This window comes from Bombina bombina, chromosome 11 (genome assembly GCF_027579735.1).
Source record: "Bombina bombina isolate aBomBom1 chromosome 11, aBomBom1.pri, whole genome shotgun sequence".
In the NCBI taxonomy this organism is placed as follows: domain Eukaryota; kingdom Metazoa; phylum Chordata; class Amphibia; order Anura; family Bombinatoridae; genus Bombina; species Bombina bombina.
In genome coordinates this window covers 154319163-154339707 of record NC_069509.1, presented here as the reverse complement: position 1 = coordinate 154339707, position 20545 = coordinate 154319163, and the positions used below count along the sequence as shown (strand labels likewise).

Here is a 20545-nt window from a genome sequence, read left to right as displayed (position 1 = left end):
ATCTCATCAGATGTGTTCAACTATGAACCATCAGTACATTCTTGCTCTGGAGCTGACTTAAACTATGTGCTTAAAGAGACATGAATGAAACCCAACATTCAGCTAGATTACCGAGTTTTGCGGTATAAAGTGTAAAAGCAGCGTTTACGGCTCTTTTTCCCTACCGCTGGTATTACGAGTGTTGCAGGTTTAGCTGTACCGCACACTTTTTTGGCCGTAACGCAACGTAATTACCGCAGCTTTAAAAAAGTCCTTTTTCAATAGGACTTCCATAGCGCCAGTATTACGAGTCTGCCTGGGAGGCCAAAAAGTGAGCGGTACAGCCTATACCGCCAAGATCCATACCGTAAACTGAAAGTCAGTAGTTTTGGGTTTTAGGCTACAAAGCCTCATAACGCTGCTTTTTTACTAACGCTGCTATTATGAGTCTTGCAGATTTAGTGGCACCGCACACTTTTTTGACCTTACCGCGATTCAACTTACGCAAATTGAGTATAGTCTTTTTTCAATGGGACTTCCATAGCGCCAGTATTACAAGCTTGTCCTGGGAGGCCAAAAAGTGAGCGGTACAGCCTATCCTGTCAAGATTCGTACCGCATTTTAAAGTCAGTAGTTATGAGTTTTACACTACAAAGCTGTAGCATAAAACTCATAACTAAAGTGCTAAAAAGTACACTAACACCCATAAACTACCTATTAACCCCTAAACCGAGGCCCTCCCCCATTTCAAATAATAAAATAAAATTATTAACCCCTAATCTGCCGCTCCGGACATCGCCACCACTATAATAACATATTAACCCCTAAACTGCCGCACTCCTGCATCACAAACACTAGTTAAATATTATTAACCCCTAATCTGCCGCCCCTAACATCGCCGCCAACTACCTACATTTATGAACCCCTAATCTACCGCCCCCAACGTTGCCACCATTATACTAAATTTATTAACCCCTAAACCTAAGTCTAACCCTAACATCCCCTAACTTAAAGGGCCATGATACCCACATTTTTTCTTTCATGATTTAGAAAGAGAATACATTTTTAAACATCTTTCTAATTTACTTCTATTATATAATTTGTTTTATTCTCTTGATATTCATTGCTGAAAAGCATATCTAGATATGCTCAGTAGCTGCTGATTGGTTGCTGCACATAGAAGCCTCATATGATTGGCTCACCCATGTGCATTGCTTTTTCTTCAAATAAGGATATCTAAAAAATGAAGCAAAATAAATAATAGAAGTAAATTGTAATGTTTAAATTTGTATGTTCTTTCTGAATCATGAAAGAAAGATTTTGGGTTTAGTGCCCTTTAAATATAATTAAAATAAATTCTAAATAAAACCTACTATCATTACCTAAATAATTCTATTTAAAATAAATACTTACCTGTAAAATAAGCCCTAACTAATAGTTACATTGTAGCTAGCTAAGGTTTTATTTTTATTTCACAGGCAAGTTTGTATTTATTTTAACAAGGTAAAATAGTTAGTAAATAGTTATTAACTATTTACTAACTATCTAGTTAAAATAAATACAAATTTACCCGTAAAATAAAACCTAACCTGTCTTACACTAACACCTAACCTTACACTACAATTAAATCAATTACATTAATTAAATATAATTTCCAAAATTACAAAAAAACCCCCACTAAATTACACAAAATAAAAAAAGAAATGATCAGATATTTAAACTAATTACACCTAATCTAATAGCCCTATCAAAATATAAAAGCCCCCCCCCACAAAAAATAAAAAACCCTAGCCTAACTAAACTACCAATAGCCCTTAAAAGGACCTTTTGCGGGGCATTGCCCCAAAGAAATCAGCTCTTTTACCTGTAAAAAAAAATACAAACAACCCCCCTAAACAATAAAACCCACACCCAACACAACCAACCCCCCCCCCAATAAGATCCTAACTAAAAAAAAATAAGCTCCCCATTGCCCTGAAAAGGGCATTTGGATGGGCATTGCCCTTAAAAGGAATTTAGCTCTGTTTCAAGTGCCCAAACCCCTAATCTAAAATAAAACCCACCCAATAAACCCTTAAAGGGCCAGGAAACCCACATTATTTCTTTCATGATTTAGAAAGATAATGCAATTTTAAACATCTTTCTAATTTACTTATATTATCTAATTTGTTTTATTCTCTTGATATTCCTTTGCTGAAAAGCATATCTAGATATGCTCAGTAGCTGCTGATTGGTTGCTGCAACATAAGAAGCCTTGTGTGATTGGCTCACCATGTGCATTGCTTTTTCTTCAACTAAGGAATATCTAAAAAATGAAGCAAAATAAATAATAGAAGTAAATTGTAATGTTGTTTAAATTTGTATTCTCTATCTGAATCATGAAAGAAAGATTTTTGGGGTTTAGCGGCCCTATTAAAAAAGCCTAACACTTACCCCGAAGATCCACTTACAGTTTTTGAAGACCCGACATCCATCCTCAACTAAGCCGGCAGAAGTCCTTCAACGAAGCAGCAGAAGTCTTCATCCAACGGGCAGAAGTCTTCATCCAACTGGGCAGAAGTCTTCATCCAGACGGCATCTTCTATCTTCATCCATCCAGCGCGGAGCGGCTCCATCTTCAAGACATCGGGCGCGGAGCATCCTCTTCAATCGATGTCTTCTTGCAGAATGAAGGTTCCTTTAAATGATGTCATCCCAAGATGGCGTCCCTTAAATTCTGATTGGCTGATAGAATTCTATAAGCCAATCAGAATTAAAGGTGAAAATATCGTATTGGCTGATGCAATCAGCCAATAGGATTGAGCTTCAATCCTATTGGCTAATCCAATCAGCCAATAGGATTGAGCTCTCATTCATGCGAGTTTAATCCTATTGGCTGATTGCATCAGCCAATAGGATTTTTTCACCTTTATTTCCGATTGGCTGATAGAATTCTATCAGCCAATCGTAATTCAAGGGAGCCCATCTTGGATGACGTCATTTAAAGGAACCTTCATTCTGCATGAAGACGTCGATTGAAGAAGATGCTCCGAGCCAGATATGTCTTGTAGATGAGCTGCTCGTGGCTGGATGGATGAAGACTTCTGCCGGTTTCGATGAGGACTTCTGCCGCTTTGTTGAGGATGGATGTTGGGTCTTCAAAAACTGTAATTAGATCTTTGGGGGTTAATTTTAGGCTTTTTTAAGGGTTTATTGGGTGGGTTTTATTTTTAGATTAGGGGTTTGGGCACTTGAAAAAGAGCTAAATGCCCTTTTAAGGGCAATGCCCATCCGAATGCCCTTTTCAGCGAAATGGGGAGCTTAGGTTTTTTTAGTTAGGACTTTATTTGGGGGGTTGGTTATGTGGGTGGTGGGTTTTACTGTTGATTGGTTGTTTGTATTTTTTTACAGGTAAAAGAGCTGATTTCTTTGGGGCAATGCCCCGCAAAAGACCCTTTTAAGGGCTATTGGTAGTTTAGTTTAGGCTAGGGTTTTTTTTTATTTTGGGGGGGGGGGGCTTTTTATTTTTATAGGGCTATTAGATTAGGTGTAATTAGTTTAAATATCTGATAATTTATTTTTTATTTTGTGTAATTTTTTTTAAATCGTGAGCCGCCAATTCTGCCGCTATATATATGTGTGTACTAGACAGACTAGGACTGACTGACAACATATGAGACATGCTAAAGAGACTAGAGATGGACAATACTATAGCCAGATCTGAGGCCAAGCTGTGACTGACATGTTTTTTTTTCCTGGGGAAATTTAGTATAATTCTGTCCTATTATGTAGCAATTATTATTGCAAAGCAATGCATTGTGAAATTGTGAATAGTACTATTTAATTAAATAGTTCTTAACTATTTAATAGCTATTGTACCTGGTTAAAATAGTGTTAGGGTTAGACTTAGCTTTAGGGGTTAATACATTTATTAGAATAGCGGCGAGATTCGGTCGGCAGATTAGGGGTTAAATAATTGAAGTTAGGGTGTCGGGCGATGTTAGGGAGGGCAGGTTAGGGGTTAATAAATATAATATAGGGGTCGGCGGTGTTAGGGGCAGCAGATTAGGGGTACATAGCTTTAATGTAGCTGGCGGCTCTTTGCGGTCGGCAGATTAGGGGTTAATTATTGTAGGTAGGTGGCGGCGACGTTGTGGGGGGCAGGTTAGGGGTTAATAAATATAATATAGGGGTCGGCGATGTTAGGGCAGCAGATTAGGGGTACATAGGGATAATGTAGCTGGCGGCAGGGTGCGGACGGCAGATTAGGGGTTAATAAGTGTAGGTAGCTGGCGGCGACGTTGTGGGGGGCAGATTAGGGGTTAATAAATATAATATAGGGGTCGGCGGTGTTAGGGGCAGCAGATTAGGGGTACATAAGGATAACGTAGGTGGCGGTCGGCAGATTAGGGTTAAAACATTTTTATCGAGTTGCGGCGATGTGGGGGGGACCTCGGTTTAGGGGTACATAGGTAGTTTATGGGTGTTAGTGTACTTTAGAGTACAGTAGTTAAGAGCTTTATGAACCGGCGTTAGCCCAGAAAGCTCTTAACTACTGACTTTTTTTCTGCGGCTGGAGTTTTGTCGTTAGATTTCTAACGCTCACTTCAGACACGACTCTAAATACCGGAGTTAGAAAAATCCCATTGAAAAGATAGGATATGCAATTTACGTAAGGGGATCTGCGGTAGGGAAAAGTCGCGGCTGAAAAGTGAGCGTTAGACCCTTTTTTGAATGACTCCAATAACCGGAGGTAGCCTAAAACCAGCGTTAGGAGCCTCTAACGCTGGTTTTCACGGCTACCGCCAAACTCCAAATCTAGGCCATAGTCTGTTTAAGTGACGAGTGCAGACTAGATAGTGGACTTCATCTTTTAATATTTCTGTGTTTATTGTTTTCTTAAAACTCCCCTCCTTTATCTGTCCCTGGCCTGCATTGGGCAGAACGCTTGATATGTAAAAGAAGGAATTGCCTTTTAATGTCAGGGCAGATGGCACATTTCAGTTCAAGTGGTGCTGCAGTAATGAAAATATATGTCACAGATTAAATAAAACAGTGCACCCAAATGTTTGCTGTGTTGTGTGATTTTGTGTGTCTAATTACAAAATATAAATCTCTCTTGTAAACTCTAACTACATGGTACTGAAATGTTTGGCTTATATCAAGTTCGATATGATGCTTATTTTTGCTCAGTTGTTGTCTATGTGGATATGTGCAGAAATCTACTTGGATATATTTTGATTGTCGCATTACCAGCAAGGGGAGTCAAATAATATCATAATATGTTTTAGTATATTCCAGCAAATAAAGGGACATTAAATCTACAATAAGTTACAATACGGTAGCGCCCATTATGTTACAGAAAAAGATTTTAAGATTTAAATTACAGGAAAATGGATCAAAATAAAGTATATTGCAAAGTTTATTTTTTATTTTATTTTTATTTTTTAGTACAAATAAACATTTTGGGCTAGATTACAAGTGGGGCGCTAAATTATTGTACACCTGCAAATGGCAAATTGGCCCTTTTGAGGACGCACAATAATTAACCAGCCATTGCTGAAAACTTGTAATACAAGTACACATTAGCGTGCGCTGGTATTACAAAGTGGATCGCTAATATCGCCTTCTTGAAAGCGATATTTAGCGCTCCACTTGTAATCTGGCCCTTTGTATTAAAATCTCAAAGTATTTACTGTCCCTTTAAGGACTACATTGCAAAAATATGCATATACAATAAGTGCTAGATTACAAGTGGAGCACTAAATTATCACACACCCGCAAACGGGCAAATTTGCCCATTTGCGTGTGCGTGATAATAAATAAGCCATTACAAGTGGCTGGTTATTGCTACCGTGAGCTCGTGGTAGCAATTAATGCTTATAAAATTAACCAGAGATCCGATCCCTGGTTAATTTTATAAATGTGCCCCAAATGCCCCCAAAATACAGTGTATTGTATTTTATTACAAAATAAAGATAGCAGCATCTTTATTTTTAATAAAATAACTGCACTAGGCAGTATTTTAGGGCTAAAGTTGGAGGGAGTGGGGTGTTATAAAAAAAAAAAAAACAGCACTGAAAAGTACCTTTACATTGCAGTCTATGGAAACTGTGTCTTCCCTGTAACATAGAAACATAGATATTGATGACAGATAACAGCCATAGGCCCAGCAAGTCTGCACGATATTACCTAACAGTATAAACTTATCTAGTTCGTAGGATAGCCTTATGCTTGTCCCAGGCATTTTTAAAGTCTCTGACAGTGTTTGTCATTACCACCTCTTAAGGAAGTTTATTCCATAAATCAATCACACTTTCTGTAAAGAGGCTTCCTCAAATAACTCCTGAATCTACTACCCTTCAGCTTGAGATCATGACCCCTTGTTCTTGAATTTTCCATTTTATGTAAAATACCCACCGCCTCGTTTTACTAAACCCTTTAATGTACTTGAAAGTGCTATCATATCACCTCTTTCCCTTCTCTCCCTCTAAGCTATACATATTTTAGGTCATTGAGCCTATCCTGGTAAGTTTTATTTTTTAGACCATGTACCATTTTTGTAGCCCTCCTTTGCACAGATTCAAGTTTGTTAATATCCTTTCTGAAGATATGGTCTCCAGAACTGCACACAATACTCAGATGAGGCCTAACTAATGATCTATAAAAAGGCATAATAACCTTACTATTTCTGCTGCAAATACCTCTACCAATACATCCGAGAATTCTGCTGGCCTCAGGGCCGGACTGGGACCAAAAATAGGCCCGGGCATTTTAAGGCAAAGCAGCCCACTCCAACCCCCACCCCCCCCATTTCTTAGTTAACTGTATACTAACTATGACAGGTATAATGTATATGTTGTGAATTGGTTGGTATGAAGAAGAAAAAAGTAAAATATAAAAATAAAAAAAAACTCACAAATGCTGGGCTTATACAAAGGATTCTCTAAAGCAAACATATGCACAAACGTGCACATATACACAGCCATTCAACAAACAACATACACACACATATGTATAGACAGGCTAACACACATATGCATAGACTTATACTAGAAGAAGCCATTTTTATTGTTGTAATTAAACACACATTGCTTAATATAAAGGACAATATATATATACACACACACACACACACACACAAATACCCATACTTCCAGGTTTATAAAGTTATTCTTTGTTTTTTTTCTTTTGTTTTTTTAAGAAAGAAAAGCAGACATGAGGCTTCCTTTCTTGCCTATATCAAAGTACATTTAGGGCGAGATTTATTAAGCCTCTATGGCAGCAAGTTCTCTCAAGAACTTGCTCGCCGTCATTTATCAAGCAGCGGTCACCAATCTCCTCGGTCTAGTCAGACCGAGGAGATTGACAGCTCCTGCCCGCTGTGCGTGGGCAGGGGGCGGGATTGCACACGAGCGCAAAATTGCGCTCGTGTGCAATGCCGAATACCTGCGGGTATTTTTGTCCCGCCACAGGCGAGCTGAGGCATACAGGGGCGCGTATACGCACCCCTGTACGCCTCAGCTTTAATAAATCTAGCCCTTTAAGTCTGGGCTCTCATTTGCAGAAATGCATAGAAAACACAGAGGAAAGAGGCACACTTTATTAAATGCCAGTTTGGGTCTAATTTTGCAGAGATCTCTTCTGTTTATGCAAAGAAAGCAGCGCACCAGATCCCTGCCCCCTCCCTAGCATTTCATTCACCATTATAAAAAAACTTCAAACTTTCATTCAAAAATAGGTACCCCAGCCTGTTAAATCATTTAAATGTACTTATGGAGAGATCTTGTTATTCACTGTATTAGATATTTGAAAGTTGAACAAGTGTATTCAAGGCTTAAACTGAAAAATTGCGGCTTGAACTTTCTCACAGGCAGCAAGATAAAAAGTATTTTATTAAAGTTTAACGTTAAAGCAATGTATCAAATGAATAGGATGTATTCCACTCAGAATATCTTCATTATTGGTGCTTTAATGTTGAACTTTAATAAAATAGGATTTATCTTTTAATCTTGCCACCTGTGAAAAATGCAAGCCGCAAGTTTTCCATTTAAGCCAATAAGCCGTGTGTGTGATACTTGCATGATGACATAATGATCATCTTTATAGGGCCCGTGTGCAACCCCACCCCCACTTGTTTCTCCCAAATGTATCCAGAGTATACAAAGTCCACACACACACAGCAATATATAAGAAATATCTACCTACCTCACCTAGTCCTCAGTGATCGTAATGCTTTGTGTTTGTGAGCTGAGTCACCAGTGCAAAAATGTGGGGCTAACTAAGAGACACTGTGAAAGCACCTGGCGTGCGGTAATGGAAGCCCCCCCCGTAACTCTGTCACTCATCCTCTATGTATGAAGAGCCTACCATGCTACTGCTTGGCTGGCCCTGAGCTGCTGCTGCTGCCTGACTCCATCAGCCGCTGCCTTCTTCTTCCCTCTCTCATATTCTTCCCGCGCACGGCTGTGTGCATAGGATGCTGGGACTGGGAGGGACGGAATTGATGAGTTGGTGTCAGCCATCGGCCCGTCAGTGGGGGAGCTCGCACGCAATGTCACATGAGGCCCCTGTTACTCCCACCCCCAGCCGGATCTAAAATAGTTCATAGCTGTTGCATCTGCTCGTCGGCGGGCCGCGGGTTCCCCAGTGTCAAAGTAGCATTGCAATTTCCAAATATGGACAGAGCTACTGGCCTTGCAGTAATGGTGGGTGAGGCCAAGGAAACCGGCGGCCCACCGGGCAAATGCCCGGTATGCCCTATGGTCAGTCCGGGCCTGGCTGGCTTACTCGCTGCAGTACTACATTGTTTACTAACTTTTAAATCATCTGAAATAATAATCCCTAAATCCCGTTCTTCATCTGTAACACTCAGTAAAGTGTCATTGAGTCTGTAATTAACATTTGGATTTTTCTTCCCTAAATGCATTATTTTACACTTTGTTGTGTTAAACTTTAGATCCCAGTCATTTGCCAATCCTCCAATTGCTGTATATCACTTCTCATTTTGTCTACCCCCCCCTATAAATATATATGTATATGCTTATATACATACAGACATCCCAACCTGCAAAAACAAATTTCAGGGAGGTCGCTTCACCCGCTACTGCGCCGCCAGCCCCCGTCCGTCCGTCCGTCCGTCCTTTATATATTGGACACCTTGAAACCATAAATAAGATAGGGACTTATCATTAAAGTAGCTTCCTACTAAAGTCACATTAAAAAAAAAGTAGCTTTATTGCACAACCACATGCAACAAACCTATTTTCCAGTGATCGAATGCTTAAATATTTTAGAATAAAAAGTCTAATAAGTTTAAGGCAGTATTTGTGTTTTTATTTTATTAAAATCAGTGGGGGCTTTTTGGTTACTGATCCATGCTTTGAGGGTTCTATAACGTCCCAGCAACTAAAGGCATTCCTTAAAGAAGCACTTTTCCGGATTTGGGCCACATTGGATCATGGTGCATGGAGTTTCAGCGAGATTGCATTCTATTTGCTGGCATCAGGGAGCCGCTATTACAATCAGGGAGACCCCCTGAACTTCAGGGAGAGTTGGGATGTCTGTACATATATACTGTATGTGTTAATATGTGTACATATATATTTAAATTTGCTCGCATTCACATTGCTGACAACTTGTAATCCAGCGTTCATTAGTGTGTGCTGGTATTACTCAGTGGAGCGCAAATATCACTTCCATGAAAGCAATATTTAGCGCTCCACTTGTAATCTATCTCTAAATGTTTTAAAAGATTTGATTTGTTCTCAGTGGTCTACCTACCATAGTAATCTATGACAGTTGCCCTAAACCTCTCCAGTGACCATTTTTTTTCCTTTCTTTGTTATTCCTTTGGACTCTGGTTGTCAGCTGTACTCCATAAAAATACTTGATAATCTGAAGGTACCTGGGCACAATGATCGATGGGGGCCACACAATGCACTCCTACCAAAACTCTACTTTATGTTTCACAAATAAGCAGTTATTTTACCTCTTGGCTACCAGAAACATATACACCAATAATTGTACCTTTGGTTACCAGTAACACATATAAAAAGTAGAGATTTCACCCTCTAAACGGCCAATCACTTCTTTCTGATTTATATTTGTAATGCATTGAGCCATAAAAGGCCTTTTACATTTAAGTGTCCAGTATTCTTGTGAATATTTTACTGGACAGCCTACTAAAATACTGGACTGTCTGGTAAAATACTGGACACATAGCAGCCCTCCTTGGGACAGGCTTGTCACAGTTTTCTACCAGTTCAGATGATCATTCATCTGGTGCTTAAAGGACCACTCAATGCAGTAAAATTGTATAATTATCAAGTGCATAATAAAAAGACAGTGATTTAACACCTACTCTGAATTTCAAATAAGCAGTAGATTGTTTTCAGACAAATTTATTTTTTTCTTCCATTTTCCGGTCCCTTGTATCATGTGACAGACATCAGTCAATAACAGACTAGTATTTGTATACCCTGTGAGCTGTGCACATGCTCAGTAGTAGCTTGGTCCACAGAAAGTGTGAATATAAAAAAGGACTGTGCAAAATTTGATAAGTAAATTTGAAAGTGTCTTAAAACTGCATGTTCTATCTGAATCATAAAAGTTTATTTTGACTTGAGTGTCCCTTTAAGTGCTTTTCACAGTTTTCGATTTTATCTATCTCTATCATTTTAAATATCTAATTTGATTCTCAATATACAGCACTGTTTTCTCTTTTTGTCTGTTTATGTTAAATATCTATTGCAACTGATTGTATAAATATTGTCAATATTAATAAAAATATAATATAAAAAGGGACAAAAATGTTGTAATGTGTTTATTGCGGTTTTTTTTATCCTCTACTGTATTACAGCAACCTTGTAACATTGCTTCATCTTCCTCTGACATAACATCATTATCTCTTCTTTATCTAACATCTCCTAAACTCTCATTTCCCCCCATACACAATTTTTTTTCCCCCAATGCTATTAATTTGTAGTTGGTTTATAAAAAAAAATAAAGCAACAAAGGGGATTAAAAAACCTTTGATATATTCACAGTATATATTAGTAATGAAGCACTACGTTGCAAAACGACCAGGGCTTCAATTTAAGGGCCAGAACACGAGTGACGCGCTGTTGCGCATGATCGTTATCCAAGTATATTATGGCGTTTGCACACATCGGAAGTATCACGCGTAAATACAAGATAAAGTATACATTCCGCTCAAGCACAATTTAATTTAACGTGCAGCCGGTTAGTGCGAAGTTCAGAGCTCTGTTAACGGTTACGCTTTAATACAAAGTGTCATTTTGTTTTTGTAGAACAATCATTCTCCCATATTTTGTTGATATTGTTTACTATGTATAAGAAGTGAGTCAAGTGTGACCCAAGACATCGGGCATGCGGGATAGGGTAATGATGGGAATTATCAACAGAAAATTGGGGGGTGGAGATTTTGGAGGAAGGGGGGAAAAATAAGGAGTTCAGTTTTGGAGAGATTTAGCTTAAGGTAGTGAGAGGAAGACAGTTAGTGACACGGGTTAGCAAGGAAGGAGGTAGGTCTGGTGCAGAGAGAGATACATATTGGGTGTCATCGGCATACAAATGGTATTAAAAACCTGTGGGACTTTATTAAGGAACCAAATATTGACGTGTAGATTGAAAAGAGAAGGGGACCGAGGACAGTGCCTTGAGGCACCCCAACAGGAAGTGGTACCCTTTAAAATACATATGTAGCTGCAAATTACAGCCTTAGTTGCCGAGTAAACATGTGCCTTATGTCTAATATCTCAATAATTGTGTCGTATTGGTGATATACTTTATTGAACTAGTCATTGAGAATATTATACCACCACAAGATTAGTATTCTTTATTTGATATATACATCCTTGCAACCTATAATAAGAATATTATTAATGGTTATCATTTCATATTAGAGGCACAAAGTGCCCCCAATAATAAACACTCTTGGCTGGAATATATAAATACATTTAAAGACAGATATATTGTGATATATTTATTTACAAGAGTAATGAAGTATGATACACTAATTTGCCAAAATTTTAACTTTTTATCCCATATTTAAATGTTTAAATAAAGATTATGTTTTAAAATGTGCACAATTAGTCTGGGCAAAGAGTGGTTTACCAGTATTCTTTCTTGGAATTTATTTTTCTCCACTATTGATGCAAAGCACCAACACCATTAGCATACAATAATATGAAAAGACATATAAACATGGTATATTTCTATTGGGGGATTGCCTTTATAGTGCCATTGTAAATGTGTTAATTGTCTAATATTATTTAGTGTTTATATAGCTCACTGTCAGAAATAAAAGCTGTGTAATCAGTTTGCTAAAAAAGGAACCACTATGAGAAATTTACTATCATTAGATTGTTTTCATAGCAGCTCCATTATAGTGATCTGCATAGACTTTGGACCTATGTTTTTATATTTTTATATAGTCATTTAACACACTCATATCTCTCCACCACATCCTGTGGGATTGTTGCAGCTTGGGAGGTATGGCCAAATCCCGCCTACCAGCCCTTGGTTTGCTGGTTGTAAGGTACTTACCAAGTCCTGCCTAGACATGCCCACAGACCGTCTATAACTCTTCTCTCTGAAACGTAGACACGTCTCTCCCAAATGCTGCCCTGCCCACAAATTACTGCTGGGCCCTTGCTATAAACTTTTATCCTCCCACATCCTGGAAATAATCCAGCAGATGTTGGGAGATATGCACAATAATAGATAGATATATAAATAGATAGATATTTCACTTTCAATGTTCTTCACATAGATTTATATATATATATATATATATATATATATATATATATATAATATATATATCTTATGGCTTTTTGGCAAAATATATTTCTATACCCTATATATACAAATATGATTTATATAGTATATATATATATATATATATATACAAATATAATATATATATATATATATATATACAGATATATATATATATATATATATACACACATTAATATCTATTTATAAATACATAGAAAATATTCCCTTGTGTGAAGAACATTGAATGTGAAATATTTATTATTATTATTTATTATTATACTTTATTTATGAAGTGCCAACATATATTTAGGGAGGAAACAAAAAACTTCTCGGCACTCCAAAGGGATAGATAAAAGGTAAAGTTCTTTATTTGTGCGCAGCTTAAAAACATAAACATGGACGGCAGCCCAGTAAAACACATTAGCAGAATACAACAGGGGGAACATCACCCTCCTGCGACATCATACGCGTTTCATGCCTCTAGGGCACTTATTCACTGATGGGGAGCAGGGGGGTGAAAGGCTCCTTAAAAAGCATGTAACATCCAATAGAAAAACATCAGTTAAATTGTCAGAATTAACCCCTGTGTTACCTCCACTTAATATGACAAAACTACAATCTGCAGAATTGACAATTTTCAAATAATTAATAATACCTATGTTTACACACCTAATAACATATGTATAATAATTGATACTTTGATAAGACCATTACCATATAAAGCTGAATAAAAACAGACAATTTATATATAAATATAAAAGAAAATATATCTCATATTTGTCATGTTTCAATGAGCTGTTTAGGTCTATTTTGTACAATATTAAAAATACATATTCGTTATATTGAAGTGTTACTGAAAGCTTATTAATATTTGATAAACATATTGAACGTCCATCTAGAATTTAAACCCGAAGGCACAATAGTTTTAAGATGGAGGATCCAAAAGACCTCTCTTTCATCCAATTTCTTTTCTCTATTGCCACCTCTAGGATGCCTGGGAATAAAATCTATGTCTTGAAGTTTAAGCAATGTACTGTCAGAATTATGATTATGCCTAAAATGTTTGGCTATAGGCGTTTTAGACTAAGGATCCTCAATGGACCTGAGATGTTCCCTAAAACGATCCTTTAAGGACCTCTTAGTACGACCTGTATATTGAATATTGCACCTTGGCAATTAAGAGATAAATTACATGTGTACTATTGCAATTGATGAAATAGCGAATATCAAATTGCTTATCGAGTACCTCTGATCTGCAAAGTATTTCCTTGAATATTATGTGCACAAGTTTTGCATCTAGAATGCATTACACTTAAAACAACCATTCTGTCTTTTGCAACCATGTGCCCAGATGTTACTTTAGGCAATATAGATGGTGAGCAATATATTTCCTGAGTGTTTTTGCTCTTCGTGAAACAAATTTGCAATCTCCCTTCACAATCTTACCCAACCTTTCATCATTTTCAAGTATTGAAGACTTTGTTTAATCAAATTACAAATCTTGCCATATTCGATACTATATGGCGTGGAAAAAATAGGAGAGGCAGATATACTTCTTTTTTGTATATTTTTTGTATTTGAGAAGTTTAGCCTTGGAAATTTTATCCACAGCCTCTTTAGCTTGTGTCAAGACTACTTGTGGATAGCCTCGTAATCTCAACCTCGTCTATTGCGTCCATTGCCTTTTGCTATATAATAGGATCAGAACAGTTTCGTTTAACCTGATGAGTTGGCTCGTTGGAATAGATCTCAAAAATGTGGACGGATGACAAGAATCATACTTCAATCATATATATATTATAATATATATATATATATATAATATATATATATATAATATATATATGTATACATATGTATTTATCTGTTTATATGTGTATATGTGCCTGTAAATACATACATAAACAAATACATACATATCTACATATGTATACAAATTATATATATATATATATATATATATATACCATACATAAATACATATTTAGACATGTACTATGTATGAATCTTGATGTTAAAGCCTTTGAAGCCTATTTTATTTTCTCTAACACCTGAGACCCTCATATCTTTGAGCCCCTTATAACTTTTTATTGCACTTTTTTAAAAATATATTTTTTATTATATAGTTTTACTGTAGTGTAACTGTAGTTTTAAATGTATTTTGGCAAAAATAAAATGCGCTCCAACCAAACACATTTACTTTGCGTGCTACTTCCCGATGTGCGCAATCACCAGCGATACAACCCCTTATTGCTTGAACGCAACAGTGAGCGCGCTATTCATAATCTACGCCCTTTGATAGGAAAAATGGCTCTTCGTACTGGTATTTTTAAAGATGCCTAGCAAGCATCAAAAACTAAAAGGAGGCGACCAGACACAGGGCTATTTGTAATGAGCACGGATTGCTTCCCTGCCACTGTAGTGCTACAGACAGCTACCAAAAGTATCTCTTCACAAAGAATACCATGGTAACAATGCACATTTGATATTGAAGTAAATTGGAAACTTTTTTTTTTAAATTGTATGCTCTGTCCTGAATCACAAAATTATTTTTTTGGGGTTTCAAATTCCTTTAATTGTGCAAAAACGCAGAGAATCTGAAAGTACAGTATGTTACACACTCACCATCTGCACAAAGTTTTTATTATAATACAGTTTAGTGGTAAAAAACAAACACAAAACTTTACTCTTTTGAATCACATGAGTATTTCATCACACAAATTCCTCTTGCAGTAGTCAAATTTAGTGCTTCCCAAGAACAAAACCATTTCAGTATCATAGTCGGTAAAGCATTCCAAATTCCTGATAAGATCTGTAGTTGCTAGAAAACAAAATGTCAAAGAATATTAAAACCACCACCTGTTAAAGTATCAGCTTACTTCTAAACAAAAGACTTAGCCAACATAAAAATAAACTTAAAGGGACACTCAATCTAAATTTAAACTTTCATTATTCAGATAGAGCATGCCATTTTAAACAACTTTCCAATTTACTTCCATTAAAGAAATGTGCACAGTATTTTTATATTTAAACTTTTTAAATCACAGGTCCTACTGAGCATGTGCAAGAATAAGTGTGTATGCATTTGTGTGAATGGCTGATGGCTATCACATGGTACGTGTATGCATTTGTGATTGGCTGATGGCACGTCACATGGTACAGGGGGAGTGGAAAAATACATAGCTTTTAAAATTGTCAAGAAAAAAAATCTACTACCTCATTTGAAGTTCAGACTAAGGGGCCTATTTATCAAATGTCTTGCGGACCTGATCTGACAGTACGGATCAGGGTCCGCAAGACATCGCCTGAATGCGGAGAGCAATACGCTCTCCATATTCAGCATTGCACCAACAGCTCACAAGAGCTGCTGGGTGCAACGCCGCCGCCCCCCTGCAGACTCACGGCCAATCGGGCCGCCAGCAGGGGGTGTCAATCAATCAGAGCAGATGGACAGGGTTATGGAGCAGCTGTCTTTGTGACACTGCCTCCATAACTTGTGTTCTGGAGCTTGATAGATACCCCCCATGTGCTATTTCCATTGTCTTGTTATCTTGCATTTGTTGATTATGCAAATCTACTGTGTGACTGGTCCTTTAATTTAGTCACTGTAGTTGGGTCATACAGGTGCAAACCCCTTCTATCTAAACAGCTTGGGGACCAGAAAAGGTTTGGATTTTTTAATAGTTTGGATTTGAGAAAAATTGTATATTTGCATCCTGAAAATGGACTAGGGGCTGAAGTTATTTTAGTTGTGGCGGACATGATCTGTTGTAGCAAGTCATGTCCACTGCACATCGTGAAATGCTTGGGCAAAGCCGCCCCCTGCACATCTCGCGGCCCAATTGGCCGCTTAGCAGGGGGTGTCCATCAACTCAATAGTTTCCGATCGGGCTGATTGCTGTCCGCCGCCCTCAGAGGTGGTAGACGATTTAAGGCTGCTTGCTAATTCCGCTTCAGGCTAACCTGAAGCGAGAGTTGGTCGGACAGGCAGCATGCGCTGTTTCATAAATTGACCCCCTAAGTGTAAAACAACAATATCTTATGGCATTTAGGCAAAATGTACTACGTCATAATACAGCTTAAATATGCAACCTAAAGGTAGTTTATATATTGTTTAATTCTTTTGTATACATATACAATCAGAAACATAAAACAGTCAGAATAATCAGAAAGGTACTATATGCAACGCTGTTGTTTTTAATATAAACATTCAAGCATTTGCATTGTGCAAAACACAAAAAACCAACCCAAAGATGCAGATTACACAAAGAATTTTCTATATTGTGAACAAACCCTCAACAGAGAGATACCGAACCAGATTTCTCCTGACCTGTCCAAAAGTTATTCCAATGGTAGGCCCTCCCATTCTTGATAAGTAGGTATATACTAATGCAAATATAAAGAAAGGATGACTGAGACCACGTTTAAAAAGTACTAGTCCCAAAAGATTATTCAGGTCAGAGACATACAACGGAACACTCTCTAAGAACTGATGTGTTTTTGCACATGCGTATATGCGCTTCATCCGAGATGATGAATAGACAAGACCAGGTGAATACTGGTGAGTAATGGTTAGTGAGTATGAGCCAAAACATACAAATTGCTGTATATTTTTATATAATTATCTTGATTCCACCCTAGCCAATACTCAACATAAAAGAATGATAAGCAAAGAAATGCCTAGTGTGTATGTGTAAATGAGAGAAATTATAGATATTAAACAGTGCTGCAAAAGAAAGCTTATTAGGAAAAAAAATGCAAAAATGTAAACTCTTGCCAAAATTAGACTCTTTCAACTAATGCACATCATCTGTCTTGTAAAGTGTGACGAAAGTATAAGCTTCTAAACTGCTGTTTACATAATCTAGATTGAGTTGCATCCAACTTGTCTGCTTAATTTCGAGAGACTTGTCTAGAAAAGTGAACCCTGTGCCGTTCAACAAATGCAATATTTTCAGTAATGAGCTATTGAATAATCCAATTTGAAATTGTAGCAGGAGTATTTTCATTCTTATTCCCTGAAGGGATCACAGTTTATTGGAGAACTTCAGATATTTTGATCTTTTCACATAGTTATCATATCCTCATACTGAGTTAGGCTTAGGACTGTGCAAAAGCCTTGAGCCCTATGTGTATAATATTGATAAACACATTGTTGCAAACACACAAGCATGCTCCCGAGTCTACCTCAGTATGCTTTCCTGAAAAGGAATTAAGTTTCATCAAGGATAAAAAAAGAAAGATCTACATTTATTAATAGAAGTAAATTAAATTAAATTACTCACTCTACCTGAATCCTAAAAATGTATTTTTTATATCCATTTCCCTTTAATAACAGAGATCATAACTTTTATAGGGTGATATATTGCTCCAGTATGCAAGTGAATCTTTTAAGGGTTTTTCAGTGCCCTTAGCTTCCTCTCTAACTTCTCCTGGAGTTACGTTGCAAGACATCGCTTCCCTCATGTCTTCTGCAGTCTCTGATGCATTGTCTGCTTTTCCCATGTTGCAGGGAAAGCGTAAGAGGAAGAATAAAAACGCAAAACTCGTAATCTGGCCGTTAGTTTTTTAAAAAAAAACATTTTTTTTAATTTGCTGAGAACTCAACAGTTTCTCTGAAGTTTTATAAGTGATCGTTTTGTTACAAAGACGGCACTAAAATTTGTGTATATAATTATCAATCTCAGTATAATATGCTTTCTTGTATAGTTTGGATTCCCTGACTGAATATTGTTGTATTAGTAATGGAACCCATATGTTACATTAAGTGTTGGTGCTTGCACACGTCTGTTTAGAGTCCTGATGATCTTATAGTGCTCAATAGCACTTTATACGTGTTTACAGGAGTTTCAGACGATCATAATATAGTAATGCTTGTACTTTGTTTAAGCTTGTGACTTAAGTTTAAATTGTGCAAATTGTTATAAATACCCCATATGGTCTGTTAAATTATTTAGAGGTTATAGGTAATAATAGTTTACTTTAAGTCGGCGTGTAAAATCGTCATATGCGATTTTTGTAACAATTTAAACAACACTGAAACTATTGTTAAAGTAGCACTGATATCTGAAATTATACAGGGCTTCAGTTAGTGACATCTATTTATAAATAGGCTACAGGTATTGGTAAATTCCAATATAATCCTGGTATTTCTAGAGATTTTCTAATAATTGATAAGGGGATTTGTTAAAACAATCCTATGCGTCTATTGCTGCTTGTTCCTGAATTTGTTCGTTTTTTTATGTTATTAGTTATCGGCGGCGTTTAGGTTTTAAATAATGCGGCCTTGTAACTGCTATGTTTGAGCTGTATTCGCTCGGAGTTGTAGTACTTCAAACTCGTGAGTAATATTCATGACATTTATAGCCTTAGTAAATTTACCCAACCAAATGTACACTATTAGATATAGTGAAGTTAAGTTATTTTTAGGTCCAATAAGTTTGCTAAACTTTAATTTTTAGTTTAAAAAAGTTAGGAGTTAAGAAAGATCAACAGCCCTCACTTAACATGTTTCGCCGTTTTAGATTTCGGCTTTTTCAAAAGGTGACGGGCGTCTGCGGGTGTATATCACCTAAGCTCCACCCACGGTTCAGTCTAGATCCAATCCGAACCATCTTTGTTTTGATTGGCATTTGGATACGACTTGGACTATTAGGCATGAATTGGAAACCTATCAGAAGCAGTTATTTGTTAGCAGTAGTTAGTTTAGAACGATTTTACATTGCTATGTGTTATTTTGTAACTGTTGCTTGACTTTAAACTTCTGGGATTGATATAGTTTGGTTGAATATCATATATATTCAAATAACAATGATACTAAGCAGGTCTTCATAATTCTCTGTATTTGACATTTTAGTCATATAGCTCTGAGTGATTTCTCTGCTATTCTCTGCATGCTTAGATCAGTGTAAATACATATATCCCATGTAGGTTTCTTTAATATTTTTTGCTTTTGAGTTCCATATGTATTGTCATACCGTTTAACATCTTATACGAAGCCCTGTATTAAGAAATTTTACTCTTACTCGGTTAACATTCCAACCTCATAGGCTCAATTGATTATAATGTGACCGTTAGTAAAATTCATCAAAGTTTTAGATATTAACATCGATATCAATCATGTTTGAAATTGCTTTTTTTTTTTTAAAACTGACCTTCCATTGGTTTAATAATTACTTTTACATGAGTGTATTAATTGTATAGAGAAAATTTTATTACACATAAATATCCTAAATATTTTATCCCCATTTTTTGGTGTTCTTTGGCAATCTTTTTTTTTTTTTTTCAGTTTAAAGTTTAAAGGTTTTTATTGAGCTTTTATGTTTTGAAATTGCTTTTTTTTTTTCAAAACTGACCTTCCATTGGTTTAATAATTACTTTTACATGAGTGTATTAATTGTATAGAGAAAATTTTATTACACATAAATATCCTAAATATGTTATCCCCATAGTTAGGTGTTCTTTGGCAATCTTTTTTTTTTTTTTTAGTTTAAAGTTTAAAGGTTTTTATTGAGCTTTTAACATACAACAGAAAAAAAGGAAAATAAAAATTTGCAAGGAGAGATCATACAGAGTCAAAAAGCAAGACAAATTTTCATAGATATCAAGATGAAAAAAACTGAAACAATGCCTTGATGAGTTGTTAGCTCCAGAGTTGTCAGAGGAGTTCATCTTAACAAGTCCTTTGCAGTTCTCTCCTGCTATGTCAATACAGCTCATTTTTAATTTTTTAGAATTAACAACAACATGTTAATAAATAATAATAGGAAATAGCAGTAGG

At 36.5% G+C, this 20545-nt stretch overlaps 1 protein-coding gene across 2 annotated transcripts in view; it reads right to left on the bottom strand.

Moving 5' to 3' along the window:
- Window positions 1-20545, bottom strand: part of LOC128641805 (uncharacterized) — a 216811-nt gene that overhangs the window by 126431 nt on the left and 69835 nt on the right. Inside the window, exon 3 of one of the 2 annotated variants that reach the window (XM_053694344.1) lies at window positions 15453-15586. In XM_053694344.1, the coding sequence (XP_053550319.1) occupies window positions 15453-15544 (92 nt within the window). In that variant the 5' untranslated portion in view covers window positions 15545-15586. Of the gene's footprint in view, window positions 1-15452; window positions 15587-20545 lie in introns of those variants that run through there. The other variant, XM_053694345.1, reaches the window with a different exon arrangement.